The sequence below is a fragment of the Castor canadensis genome, chromosome 7 (genome assembly GCF_047511655.1).
Source record: "Castor canadensis chromosome 7, mCasCan1.hap1v2, whole genome shotgun sequence".
Lineage (NCBI taxonomy): Eukaryota > Metazoa > Chordata > Mammalia > Rodentia > Castoridae > Castor > Castor canadensis.
Window position 1 is genome coordinate 133,311,796 of NC_133392.1, and position 14,341 is coordinate 133,326,136.

Genomic DNA, 14,341 nt, shown 5'->3' on the forward strand with positions numbered 1-14,341 from the left:
AGTGGCAGAGTACTTGCCTAGTATGCATAAGGCTCTGGGTTTGAACCCCCAGCCCCACAATAAATAAATATAATAAAATAAACCTCAGAACAGCTCTATTCATAATAACCCCAAACTGGAAACAATCCATGTCCATTAATATGTATAAATTAATAAGAGTAAATTGTGGTCTATTCATGCAATAGAATGCAACTCAGTTGTAAAACAAAAATTACAGAAACAACACCACCATGGACGCATATCAAAAATTTATGTTGAGTGAAAAGATGAGATACTAGATTATGCACTACATGAATCACGGCTATAGAAATCAGAAAGCAGTTGCTTGCAGGGGGACTGGCTGGTAGGAATAGGAGTCCCACACCCCCCCATCTGTTCTGCTATGCTCTGAATTTTATGTGATGAACATATATAATTACCGTAAATCCCAAAGCACTAAAGACACTTCACAACAGGAGTCTTAGTTTTCAGTACACATTCATATTTAGTCAATTCAGCAGCACTTACTGTATTTAACCATAGGCTAGGCCCAGGGCTGGGTAGAGAGGCAGTTGCTATATAGTGGACAAGCACAGGATGTGCAGGTAAGGGATATGACCTGCTGTGTGGCCTTGGAAAAATCACCTGCCTCACTTGGGAAAATCTAATCTCACTCTCCTTTTTGCAGTACCGGGGTCTGGAGATGCTAGGTGGGCTCTCTACTACTTGAGTCATACCCGCAGCCCTCACTCACTCTCCTCTTTTTAAAACAAAGATGTATCAGTAATTGTGAAATGCAACTGAAGGAGCAAACGTTGAGGATCTGGGCATGTGGTCATCACTGGGTGTCATCTTACACAAGCTCTGACAGCCCCATAAAATGAGCATCGCGGAGGAAACCAAGGCTTGGAGAGGTGGCCAGGAAAGCCCAGGTCACACAAGAGTAGGAGCTGGACCCAGGATGCAAATTCTCTCTGTGTGACTCCGAGGTCAGAAACCCTCAGCCCAGGCCTGGCTGTCCTGACCTTATTCAGCCTCTCTTGCTTCCACATGGGGGCTGGAGGGCCAGGTTAGCACATTTGACACCTTTATGGCTTATGTATTATTTATTTATTTAGGTGGGAATGGGGTTTAGAACTCAGGGCCTGGAGCTTGCTATGTAGGTGCTCTGCCACTTGAGCCATGTTTCCAGCACAATAGCTACTTTATTACTTGTCTCTCCTTCTAGAAGGTCAGCCCCATAAGGACATAGACTTTATTCTTTGTTACATCCCAAGAGACTGAAACTGGGCCTCACATGTAGTAGGTATTACATAATTATTTGTTGAATGAATGAATGAATATAAACAAATGGGAAAATGAAAGGATTCCCTGATAAAAACACAAAAGGAGTGACTCTGAAATCCTAGAGAGAAAGCATCACTTTTGAAGGTCAAAGGGCTGGTAAGGGCAGGGAAGGACCCAGGCCCCTATTCCCACTCATCCCTGATTCTCCCAGTTCTCCCAGATCCAACAACCTCAGCTCGTCAGCACTCCTGTCTTTGGCCACTTGACAGCACAGGAATAAATTAGTCTGGTTCAGAAAAGGGTTGGGATCAAGGTGAAGATCCTGCCTAGACTAACAGCCTGTTAGTGCTGTTTGTGCCTCAGTTTCTCAGTCTGGAACAGGGGCACCTGCCTCTCCATTGAAAGAAGGGAAAAGGATTAAGAAAGCACATGCAGAGTTGGTTCTTCCTGCCTCCTCCCAAGGAGAACCTCCTCCTCCTAGAAGGGCCAGGCAGTCCCAAGGTGATCAAGTACAGGGATAGGGCAGCCTTGTGAGCAGGGGTCTCTGACACAGGCTGAAGATCATGGCTGGGAGGTACCTCACTTTTCTGACACCACCCATGCAGACTGAATGAGAAGGCAGAGGACCAGAGAAGGGATGTGGATGGAGACAAGCAGAAACTAAGGACAGGTCCAATTGGTGAAGGTAAGGAACCTGGGTCTTGTGTTCAAGGCTCAAGCTCAGCTCAAGGAGCACAAGGAGGGGTTGGGGATTTAGCTCAGTGGAAGAGCGCTTGCCTGGCAAGTGTAAGGCCCTGAGTTCGGTCCCCAGCACCGAAAAAAAAAAAAAAAGGAAAAAAAAAAAAGGAACACAAGGAGACCAGGGACAGGAGCCATCCGCTTCACAGGGTTACAGCTCCCTTTACTGCACCCTGACCCTGAGGGCCCAAGGGTCTTCAGGCTGAGATGGACAGAGAGGCCAGGCAGAGTCCACAGCTCTGACCGCAGCCCTGGCTCACAACACAGGCTCTGAAAACCATGCCAGGCTTCTAAAGGACCTCCTCCTCACTGGTCTGAGCCCTGGTGGGAGGCCCGAGATGAACCCCAGCTGTGGGCCCTGCAGGCTACCATCAGCAGTCAGGGGCCTCGCAGGCCCAGGCCTGGCTTCTCAGGAGCCAGAGGAGGCTCACAAGAGAGGTGCAGCTGGAGATAGCAGGTGTGGGATCTGGGCATGGACACCAACACCACAGGGACTCTGCTATTAGACTCCACAGTGGTTCTGGGGACCTGACCTTTAGGTTGGACCTGGGCCTCCAAACATGGAAGGAATCCTGGTACATGTCTAATCCCCACATATGGCCCTGGGTAATTAGCTGTTAAAACTACTGTGGCCAAGGGAGTTGTACTAGTGCAGTGAGTCCATCCGAATAAAGAAAGCCCTTCTGATGGTGCCACCCACAGCCAGCTGCCACTGAACAAAGGTCTGCTTGTTAATCCCAGTGTCAGAGGCCCAGATCCTAATGGAACACACAGAGACAGTGTGGGAAGAAATGGGATGTGGGATCCACAGCCATGGATGTTGCTCTGGATGTGCTGTGTGGCCATGGGCTGGCCATTTAACCTTTCTGAGCCCCTGTAATGGGGCTGGCAAAAGTTTCTCATGTTGTTGCCAGGACTAAATGAGGACTAGAAGGTGTGAAAATTCAAATGGTAGATTTTCTTGTAAACATAGGTACAAATGCCTTTTGTTGGCTTTTAGAATCCATTTCTAGGTTTCCACATGTACAAAACATGTGGGGAATATTGGACATCTCAAATCATGACTGGGCCACCCTGGGAGGGATGGGGGTCAGCAGTGACTAGGCCTAGGTTCCCTCTCAGGGGAAAAAATGGACTCTTGCCTCTCTATTAACTAATCATATAGCAACCCTGATAATAGACCACTAGAACCACATTTTATAAGTAGTGGTCTATGGCTAAGGTAAAAGGCACTCTTGCAAGTTCATTCAGCGATAGTCGCCCTGACTATTTCACTGCAACAGCTCCCACCAGATCTGTGCGTGCCTTGACCCAGGAGATGCTGGAGGGAAGCAGGACATGGGCTGGGCAGTGACTCTTTCTGGTGGGCGGCTCCCCTAGGGACATTCTTGGGCAACTCCATCCTCAACTCTTCTTGGTCCTGAGCCCTGGGTCAGCCTGTCCTAAGGATGGAACTCCAGTCCCAGTCCCATACGTGGTCTCCTCTGTTCTAATTCCTCACCCTGCCCTCTAAGCAGGCAGGCAGTGTCCAGATTCCACTGGCCTGGCCCTGGCCCTGAACTCTAGGCTCTGGTTTGCAACTGCCTCCCACTCTGCTCTCCCCCACCTCAGCCCACACCAGCACTGGGGGGGGGGGGACAGCAGAGACTTGGCTGTCCCCTCTTCTTGATCTGGTGTAGGAAACAAAGGGCTAAGGACCCCCACACACCCCGCTGTCCTGTGTTCCTCCACCCACAACCCTGAAAGCTCTGTCCATCCTCAAACCCTGGCCTGACAACAGAAATATCACCTCCTTGAGCACTGGGTGTAGAGCCAGACAACTTGGGCCTGTCCTGTGCTATTTGAAGCATGCCACTGCCTCTCTGGGACTCCCTGTCCTCACCTGGAAGATGGGGAGACTGTGGCTGCTCCCAGGGATGCTGGGAGGATTACAAGGGCTGCTGTGGGTGAGGGCAGTTGGTGGCCATAGCAGGGGTCCTCTCCCTGCTCTCAGCCTCATGGCCTGGTCCCCAGACTCAGCCTGCTGTCTGCTCTAGCCCAGGCCCTGCTTGTCACTAGACACAGACAGGAGGCAAAGCAGGTGGGGACCTGCCCCACAGTAAGTTCTCATGGCTTGGATGAAAGGGACTGGGGAAATAGTGCTGAACTTTCAGGGATAACTGGCTCCAGGGCTTGTAGAGGATTCAGCAGAGAGGAAAAGCCAAGCTTACCCGGGGAGAAAGCCAGGGACCCAAGCTGCCCCTTGGGTCACTCACAGGTCCCTGACCCACGGAGCTGGGTGTCCCTCCTTCCCCAGCTGCTCCCGGACAGTGCCTCACCCAGGCTTCCTGCTGCTCAGGCACAGCCTGCATGGGAGGCAGTTCCGGTCACTTTGATGATGTGACCACAGGTTTCCATGCTGACCTTTGTCCCTCTCCTTAGGACTGTCCTTATCACAGCCTCTGCTTACTCATCATTTTCTTCAGGACCCGACTGTCTTCCTGGTACCACCCAGGTGGGCCCGGTCCTCGCCCCGTCCCGGTCCCCGTCCTGGGTGTTTGGGGGCCGGGCGAACGCTGTCCCGGGAGCTGTTCCTGTCGCCGCACAGCTCAGGGAGAACCGCGCCGGCCCCCAAGCAGTCGCCGTCCCCTGGCTCCTGTCCACTGCACCTGACTCGCGGTCGCCGCCGGGGCCTGGCATTGCCCTAGGATGCACACACTGCATGGCAGCCGCAGTTCACTCCCGAGGGACCAGCGTGAGGGCGCTGTCACCCCGACCACGACGCACACCCGCCATCCACTCCCGCGGGCACCACCGCGTCCCGGCCGCCATCCCCGGGCCGCACTCACCCATGTTGACGAAGCTCATGACCAGGTCGGCGCGGCCCAGGCGCCGCTCCAGGGGCCCGGCGTCCTCGTCGTCGTCGCCGGCCATGGCGTGGTAGAGGTCCAGCATGAAGAGCGGCGCGGACGCGGGCAGCCGGGCGGCGGCGGGCGGCGCGCGGGGCCGGGGCCGCCCGGGCAGCCCGAGCACCGCCAGGATCTCGCGCTGCATGTCGCGGCGCTCGCGCGCTCCCAGGAGCCGCTGGGGACAGCTGGGCGGGGGTCGCGGGCCGGGGCCGCCGCCCAGCGCGCACAGAGCCAGGCCCAGGAGCCAGAGGGGCCCGGGGCGCGCGGCCATCGCGGGCCAGGCGGGGGCTCAGCGGGCGCGCATCCGCTCCCAGCCGGGCCCAGAGCCCCGGACCGCGGGACGCCCCGACGGCGAGCGGCTGGCTGGGCGCGCGGCCGGCGGGACGGGGCGAGCGTCGCCTTCGGCCGCGGCGGGATCCCCACAGCGTCCGCCGCGTAGCACCTGTCCCGCCTCGGCGACGCGCGGCCGCAGCCGGCACCGCTGAGGGGCAGAGGCTGCTTCAGGGACTAGGGACTCCCGGCTAATTCGTCTGTCGCCGCCGGGCCTGCCAGTCCCACGAGGCCAACAACTGCGGAGCTGGCAGAGGCGGCGGCAGAGTTCCGTGGGAAACCCGCGGCACAGATCCGCGAGTTACCTCAGCTCGGTGAGCCGTCGGCGCCTAGAACCGCAGCTACCGCCCTTCGGCCCCGCCCCTCCTTGGGCCGACCAATGGGGACGCAGGGGGCGGGGCCAGTGCCCTAACAAGGAGGCCCTGGGAGGAGTCTGTGCTGCAGCTGGCAAAACTCGCGGTGCGACCTCTGGTGGGGAGGGGGGACCGATGGGGGGCGGGGCGGTGGAATGGGGGCTGGGGGTAGGGGGTGGGGAGCAAGCGAGGGGTCTTCAGGGTTGCCCTGGGCCCTCCACTTACCCGCTGGGGCGCAGTCCAGGGCTTGGCTCGGAGACTTCATAGTCTCGTGTGTCCCAAGAAAGCAGGCACCTGCGCTCCCGCGGGCCCCTTGGCGGGGATCCCGAGTCCTTAGCCCCGCGTGGGTGCGGGGAGTCTCCGTGGGGCCCCGCTCACGTCCTCAGTTCTGTCTGGAGAGGCCAGCCATGCTCCGAGGGCAGGGCACGTTCCTCTGCCGGCAGCAGCCCGGCCACCGCGGCTCCTCGCCAGCTCCGTGCGTCTTCCCTGCGGTCCTCTTGCTGGTGCTGCTGGGGACATCTGCTCCGACACGTGCTCAGTGGCTTCCCCCGGCGCCCCTGGCCACTTGGCTTCCGCGTGCTCTCGGGCATCTCGGGGTCTGCTGTCCCCGCCAGTCCCCGCCTTGTGCCCTGCGCACCCCGCTGCCGATTCGGTGGCACTGTGGAGACGCGCGCCTGCCTCCAGTCGCGCCATGAAGCTCGTAGGCCCTCCGGAGCACCTGGGGCCACCTTTGCCCACCGTCTCGCTTGTCACGGCCGCCAGCGGCTTGCAAGACAAGGGTCCTCCCGGAAACCCACGGACTAGCTCAGCTCCTTTCTGCACACCTGCCCTCCCCAGCGGCCGTCTCTCACTGCATCGCCTCACCGGTGGTCAAGGTGCTAAGCGAAGTGGCACCTGCACTGAGCTCCGAAGGCTCAGCGACATTGGCCCTGAACGACAGGAAAGGTCAGTGGGAGGAAAGTACGCAAGCGGAGGGAACAGCTTGCGTCAAGACCCTAAATTCGAGGGAGCCTCTTAGTGGAGTCAACAGCACTTGTCAGGTGCCAGGCAACTTCGAGTGTGTTCTTTATCAGTTCTGTAATGTAACAAGTTGATATGGGGTATACACCTCTTTTTAAGAGGAGGAAACTGAGGCACACGGAAGTTAAGTAAGGGACTACCCCCAGGTAGGTCACACAACACTGGAGCTGGGGTGGGGCAGGTTGGCACCTGCAGGTTTGTTGCTCAGTGGACCCAGGAGAACTGGGTCCACTCAAAAAGCCAATGCAGGAAGAGCTGTCAAGGGCCCTGCACCTTAGGTAGGATCCTGGCATCTAGCGATTATGGTGCCTCCGTGTGGATTCAGAACTGAACTCCCCCAAAATAGTATGATGTCACCAAAATCACACTTTGCCATGATGACTTCAAAGCTTTAAATATCAACAAAATTTTTAATGCAATTATTTGCTGGTGCTTCAAGCACATGCCTAGCTTGTCTTTTACCCAGCAGGTAAATTTCCACACAGCTTGCAAGCCCCATAAAGACTCTGAACCTTAACATAAGGACAGTGCATATTAGCCGATGTGCCGAAGGTGAGACCAGAGCCTGGAAGCTGAGGGCAATGTGGGTTGCAGGGAGTCTGCAGTCAGGGTGAAGTTGGAGGCAGGCACAGTAAGGTGTGTGTGTGGGGTGTGTGTGGATGGGGGTGACAGTAAGCACCAGTGGTGATGGGGTGGAGGGGCAGAGAAAGCTGTTTGGGAGTCTGAATCCATACAAGTCAAGGGGTTGTCCATGCAGCTTGATCAGGGGCTCTGAGTCTCCTGGCCACTGTCTCCTCCCCACCTTCAATGTCCACTTGCCCTACAGACCCTCCCCACACTCCTGCACACCACAGCATTGGGAGCCTCCTACCTCATCCTCAGATTTCCAGCTAGACCAGAAGCAGCCCAGTGTGGGGCTGATTCTTAGGACAGAAATTAATGATCTCAATTTAGGATGAGTGTAGCCATGTGCTCTCAACAATGGCTTCACATTCCTACAAATCCAATCAGCAGGTTTTAGACACTTAATCATACTACGATCCTACTTTCTCTACCTATAAAACAAAGAAGCTAGATTGGATTTGACTCCCAGTGTTGAGGCCCATAATAATCAAGTGAAGTACGTTTTCTTCCAATACCACAAATATGGTGATCAGCAAGAGGGACTCAGGGCAGCTACCCCTCTAGCTTGTCCATTAGCTCCAGGATTGAGCCAAAAGGCCTTTTGCATGCTAGGGAAGCACTCTATCACTGAGCTACATTCCCACACTCTATCACTGAGCTACATTCCCAGGTGTTGGTTTTTCTAAGACAGATAAGTATCTGAAGCTAGCCTTGAACTCAGGATCCTCCTGCCTCAGCCTCTCAAATACTGGGATTACAGTTGTCTACCACCACTGATCTTTTGTTTTTGAGACCTGCGTAACTAGAAAACATCTAGTGATGGGGCAATTAAGACCAGATGTGCATCATTTGGCACAAACCTGCACCTGAGAAGGTGCCCACCAGTCTTTGATCATCCATAAACCACACTAAATAGGCTTCCCAAAAAATGGTTTTTTTAGGGCAAGAGTCCCTGTCACCTTCAGATCAACTAGCTTATTGAATGAATTACCATTGGCTTCCATCCTACAGCATGCAGAGCGAGCAGAATGGAACCACCTTTTGTGCAGTTAACAGAGTGACTGATTTTGCTTCCACCTCTGAAATTCTATCCTTCAAACAGAAATTTCAGCATACTGTGGGAAATTGGCCCCGTCTCAAAACCCCAGGATTTACAATTTCTAATACAAAAATCTTCCTACATATTTAATGTCCTGTTTGTTGCTCACTAAACACAATTAACAAGGGCAAAATAAGAAAAAAAGTCTGTTAAGGAGTTGTATAATTTATCCATCAAGATAGCTTGGTTTGAATATTCATTAATGTATTAATTACCTACAACATTATACCCCAGGCTAACATTAAATATAAAGTAGTGACTGAGAAGAAAATCAGGAATTACAAAACATTCATTACTGCAAGCAATTTTAATACAAAAGTGTCTTGTTTTTAAACAGTTCATTGGTAGAGCTTCAGTTTCTGCCTCAATTAAAACCAATTGAGATAATCACACAGCAACATGGTCGGAGCTGAAGAGGAACAGCAGCTAACAAACAGGAGCCCCAGACAGCCCCTTTTGTGGTCACTTGGTAGGTTGACTTTATTACACACACAAAAAAAGACGGAAGCAAACGGGACTGATGAACAAGTGTGCTGGTGAACTCCGTTAAAGGACAAGCAAGTATTGTCTTAGGTCCACATTTTCAGAATAGGCTCATGGAATTCATTCCTCAGTTTGTGGGAAGTTGATCAACCATTTAAATAGCAAAAAATGTAGGTAAACAAATCTGTAATTCACAATGCCACCAAGGAGTCTCCCTTCCCAAGGATCTGGGTCCTGGGGAACACAGGACTGCTCATTGGTGGCTAGGCTGGATAGTTAACAAATCAGTTTAAAACCCTAGTTTTGGGAGTTTTAGGAAGTTACATTTACCCCTGAATTCTAGCAGCTATGTGTCCTTTAAACATCCAGAATTGAGACAGTATTGCAGTGAACTCCTTTTGCTGTACTGTGTGCAAATGCTACGTACATGAGGTTCTGTCTCTTCGGCTAAAATCACACATTAAACAATGGAAATGCAATTAGAAGTGCCCTCCCCTCAGTTCTTGTTAATCGAGGTGTCTGTGATTTACACAAAAAAAAAAAAAAAAAAAGAGTTCCTTAAACATTGCAGGATTCTTATTTTTTTTTTTTAATATAATTTATCTTGCTGAGACAGCAAGTCAGGTTTATAAAGAAGATGCATTTAGGAATAATCCTAAAAGATAAAGCAGGTTTGCAATCCTGCACGCAGAAACCCTATTTAGAGGCTTTTCTTTTAATACACATTTGAATCTTGACCTTTCCATTTGTTTTTCTCAAATATTTCATTTCTGGGCCTCATCTATTACAGGGTTACCAGGAGGCAAATTTTATCTACATAAATATTCACATGAAAATAGTAACTTACAAAAAGGAAAAAAAAATAAGGCAGCTTCATAACACAATTATTCTTTTACACTTTTAACAATATAACTTCTCCCATTCGGAATAAATATACACCCAATGTATGGAGCAAATTCAAAGTGGACAGTGGTGTGGGGTGCTTATACAGTGTTATCGCTTGGGACCAGGAGTCCTGGGGGAGGCAGTGGTGGTCTTCTTAGACATGGTTGGGATTTTGGAAGGTTTGGTTAGCCCTCTCCTGGAGTTGCCTTGGCCCCCTGCAGCGCTGCTTTCAGAAGTGTCTGAACAAGCAGACTGAGTCTCTAAAAGGTCAAAGTCAGAGGCATCACTTCCTCGCCGGCTGCTGGCACGACTCCCAGCTCGACTCCCAGCTCGACTCCCAGGGCGACTGGCTGACTTCTTAGGGTCTGGAATTCAAGAATAAAGCAGCAACTTAATACAGAAGGCATAGGGTGTAAGTACAAGTGGCCACAGGCCAGGTTACTGATCCTAATGCCATCTGATTTGCTGGGTGACCTTGGGCAAGTCACAGCTTTTCTGGACTTGAGTTTCCTCATTCACACAGAAGGTGCTGAGCCTGTCCTGGCCTGCAAGTCTACCTGTGAAGCTTGCTTTCATGTCCCCAACATGCAATCAGCTGGGGCTGCTCATGCCCTTCAGCATAGATGAGTGAACAGGCAATATAGAAGCAGATGGAAAATGGAGATGAAGGTCAGTAGGCTGAGAGCCAGAAAAGAAGTCAAATTTCCAGGTGAGCAGATGCATTCTGTCCCATACTTTCTCAGCTCACCAGCAGCCATAATAGGCGGTTTTAGAAAAGTTAATAGCAAACTGCTTGCCCCAACTCTGGAGTGACCCTTTCTTCCTTTCTCTTTTTTTTTTTTTTTTTTTGGGGAGGGGGACGACAGTTCTGGGGTTTGAACTCAGGGCCTCATGTTTGTTAGGCTTGCTAGGCAGGTGCTCTTATCACTTGGACTACTCTACCAGGTCATACTTTCTCAACTGTGATAATTTCTGATCAAGAATAGCTTTTCTCTTTGAAGACAAGATTAGAGTTAGCTGCAGTGACAGGAGATGGATAGAAACAAACTGAACTCTGTTAAAGGACAAGCAAATGTTTGGCTTAGCCTCATATTTTCAGAATAGGCTTCTGGAATTCATTTGTCGGTTTGTGGGAAGTTGATTGACTATTTACATAAATAGCAAAAAAAAAAAAAAATGCAGATGAACAAACCTGTAATTCAGATCTGTAAACCTGAAAACCCTCAGGTCTGCCTTTCTGTGTGTGCATCACACGAAATGCTATTCTCATCACTGGCTCCATGGAGAGCAGTGAAGCATGCTCTCTAATTCTTAGCTTTTCCCCCTCACCCCTCAGCCCAATACATGTTTCATAGGACAGGCACTTACCTGCGCGATTAGTTTTGGCACCTGTGGAAGCTGGGGAAGAACTGTTACTGGTATCCCCAGCAAGGGAAGTTCGGCTAGAATGAAAAGTTGGTGTTGGTCGTTTCAGCTTGCTGCCTGTTGATGGAATAACCTTCAAAACAATAAAGGATCATATTAACTTCATGAAATCTTTAAAAGAAATTTAAATTTAAATGTTTACTTAAAAACCGCTTCATATGTGATCATTTGAGAAGCAAATTAAAAGTCCGGGAAAGCAAAGATTTATTTTGAAAGTGTCCTATGTCATGGATTTTCAGTATTTTCAAAACAAAGGTTTTAAGTTCCAATTTAAAATAGCTTCTAGTATCTTTTATTTGCTGACAAATTTTAGAAGAAATGGAAAAGATCTTCAAATAGTAAGATCACCATAGTTGTAACAAACAGAAATATGGTGAGTAAATAAAAAGCCAAATAATCGTATCAATCAACTTTTGGGGCTAGACATCTGAAACACAGAGATTCAACTATTACTCCAATCTCCATTGCTAAGCAGTGGATTGCTAACTTTAGTCAACATCTTAGCCTTTATCCTCATGGGTAAAGTGCTGGTAAGATTACTTGCCTTGTGGATCAAATAAATGAGAAGGGGCAAGAGGTCTATGATATCAGGAACAAGGCTCTGAATGAGGTGTCAGGAGACCTGGCTTTGTGTCTGGGCTCCATGACTGATTCAAATGAAGCAGCCTAGGTCTCAGTTTCTCCCTTGGGACATGAGGGATTAAATCCTGCTTCTACCACTTTATTTTTACCATACTCTCTCGTCAGTCCATTTAGCGACAAGAGGCTCCCTGCTGTTTGTCCAGTAGTCCAGGGAGGTTCCCAGTCTTGTCCCCTTGCTGTTCATTCTGGACTGTTGCTGCCCACCCGGCCAGTTTCCTGCAGGGGCTATGCTGAGAGGATGACCTTATCAGAGAGTTTCCTTACCACTCAATACCACTTGCAAACTTTCTATCCTCTTGCCCTGCTTCATCTTTTTTTTTTGCATAGTACTTACCAATACCTGATGTATACTGGCATTCTACTGCTTGAACTACCCCCACCCTGTCCTTTTAGCTTTGTTTATTTTTCAAATAGGGTCTCATGGTCAGTATGGCCCATGATACTCCTTATTTATACCTCCCATTTGGTTGGGATGGTAGGCACGCACCACCATGTTTAGCCTATAGACTGAAATGAAGTCTTGCTATAACTTTTTGCCTGGGCTGGCCTTGATGAGTAGCTGTGATTATAGGCATGAGCCACAAGTACCCATACTTTGCTTCTTGCCTCTTTTCCCCACATTAAAGCATCAACTCCATAAAGCAGGGGCTTTGTTTTATTAACTGTCTCATCTTTAGCACCTAAAACTGTCTGGCACAGAAAAAGGACTCAATAAAACCTTGTTGAATGAAAAAATATGTAGAAGCATTTCCTGACCTGGAAAAGAGTTGTATATTATTATTACTGTTACTGGTGGAAACCACATTTCCTTTGAGTTTTTTTTTTTTTAAATAGTAGTAGACTTAATTTAGAGGAGAAAGGATATTTTAAAGTCTGTTTTAAATATCACCTATTCCAATTGTTCTTTGAAATCAGTTGTGGAAATTGTTTTCCAGGACCTTTAAAATGTTTATACAGAGTAAAGCAACCAATCTCAATTGTGTTTATTGTATTTCTTCAGTTTATAAAAGAAAAGCAAAAGCGACAGATAGTGATTAATACTCAAGCAAGAACTTTCTTGGCCACCTAGGAGGAGGAGCACCAGTTCCAGAAGCTATCCTTCCTGAGCACCACTGCTGGGAACCCATAGCTCCGCCACCCCTGAGCCAGAGTTCCAAGTCAGGAATAGCCTGGCTATAGGATACCAATGAGTAAAGAAAATGAAAGGTCAAAATGAAATGAAACATTTTAGAAATTCTGAGATATATTGAGAGCTGAGTTGGAGACATTATGAAGAAGAAAAGCAAGATAGCAGGTTGAGACTTAGGGGTTCAGTGGCAGTAGGTCCCCAGATCTACTAAGCTAGATAGATTTCTGAACTGGAGTTTTAGCTGGGAGCAGGATGAATCCCAAAGCAGTAGCTCATTCATAGCCATTGGCTTCTCTGCCTCTCCAGTTTCTCACTGAGGCTTTGCCTTGATGAAAGCAGCTCTGTCCTGTGAGACACAAGAATCCAATGCTTCCCTGTAAGAGCTAGGATGCAAACTGTACTGCTATCCCGCCCATGTTTGTTTCAGGTGTTTTTTTTTTTTTTTGGAGACAAGATTTCACTATGTAGCCTTGGAATTTATAAGGTAAAATCTGAGCTCCAGAGCAGGGGTCACTGACATTGTGCTTGGCTGAAGTACACAGCACCTATGCCTTGGACCAGTGTAGCAGTACTAACCACAATGGGGAAGTATCTCAGGGTGGGTGGCACAACCATCCTCCTGTACTAAGCAAAGCAAAGATAAAACATTGGTGAACATGCACTGTAGTTGAATTTCAAGTGTTTGTAACTCGTCTGAGTATCTGACATTTGGAGACTCTTAAGAGGTCTGACTATAAACAGTATCAACAAACAAATCAACAGGAATGACCATTATTAACCATCCTGAACAAATATGCTAAAGACTGTTACAACCATGTTTTAGGCATCTCTTATTTATCTCCAATTTTGGTCAGTCTGAGTTAGAAACCCCTGAAAACACATGATCAGATGAATCAACTGTGCCAGCAAGCGCCACAGAGATGGAAGAGAAATGGGCTAGTGTCAGGAAGAAGAGCCGGGCAGGTTCTTGGCATGAGTGAGGGCTTCCTCATGACTGTGTTCCACTCAGCAAAGCCATACTCTACCTCGGGGCTGAGCAGATGGAGGTCAGGACATTGGCTGTCCCTGACAGGGGTGCCAGCTTTACTGTTTACCAACCAGGGTTTGTCATAACAGCGGGAGAACTGAAATGGAGTCTGTGAAACGGAAATCCAAAGGGACGGATGGGAACAATTGAAATGGAACAGAAAGGGAACAAATTGGGAACAGAACAAAATAAATAAAAGACACTAAATTTTACAAAAAACAAAATAAAATGTACATCAGTCTAAAGGGATGAGAGGGACCAGGCAGAAAGGCAACAGTACTCTTCATATATGACCGATCTTAACAGTAAGCTTATCTGTTAGCTCCAGCTATGCAGACAGTACCTGGATTTTTAGACCTAGTAACTTTGGATGGACTCAAACTCAAAACTGAGAATAAGAGGAAAGAAATACTTCTGATGTAACTAGCTGAA

The 14,341-nt window shown here is 49.2% G+C and overlaps 2 protein-coding genes across 36 annotated transcripts in view; both read right to left on the bottom strand.

The window, feature by feature from the left end:
* LOC109697321 (bone morphogenetic protein 8B-like) overlaps positions 1-5,163 on the bottom strand; it is a 28,245-nt gene extending 23,082 nt beyond the window's left edge. The window contains exon 1 of the mRNA XM_074080480.1: positions 4,833-5,163. Coding sequence (XP_073936581.1) covers positions 4,833-5,163 — 331 coding nt within the window. The remainder of the gene's footprint in view (positions 1-4,832) is intronic.
* A 3,443-nt stretch (positions 5,164-8,606) lies between these two features.
* Macf1 (microtubule actin crosslinking factor 1) overlaps positions 8,607-14,341 on the bottom strand; it is a 358,063-nt gene continuing 352,328 nt past the window's right edge. For 26 of the 35 annotated variants that reach the window (XM_074080499.1, XM_074080502.1, XM_074080517.1 and 23 more), the window contains 3 exons: positions 13,908-14,018; positions 11,055-11,184; positions 8,607-10,051 (listed from right to left, as the gene is read on the bottom strand). In XM_074080499.1, the coding sequence (XP_073936600.1) occupies positions 9,795-10,051; positions 11,055-11,184; positions 13,908-14,018 (498 nt within the window). In that variant the 3' untranslated portion in view covers positions 8,607-9,794. The remainder of the gene's footprint in view (positions 10,052-11,054; positions 11,185-13,907; positions 14,019-14,341) is intronic. The other 9 variants (XM_074080516.1, XM_074080515.1, XM_074080514.1 and 6 more) reach the window with 1 other exon arrangement.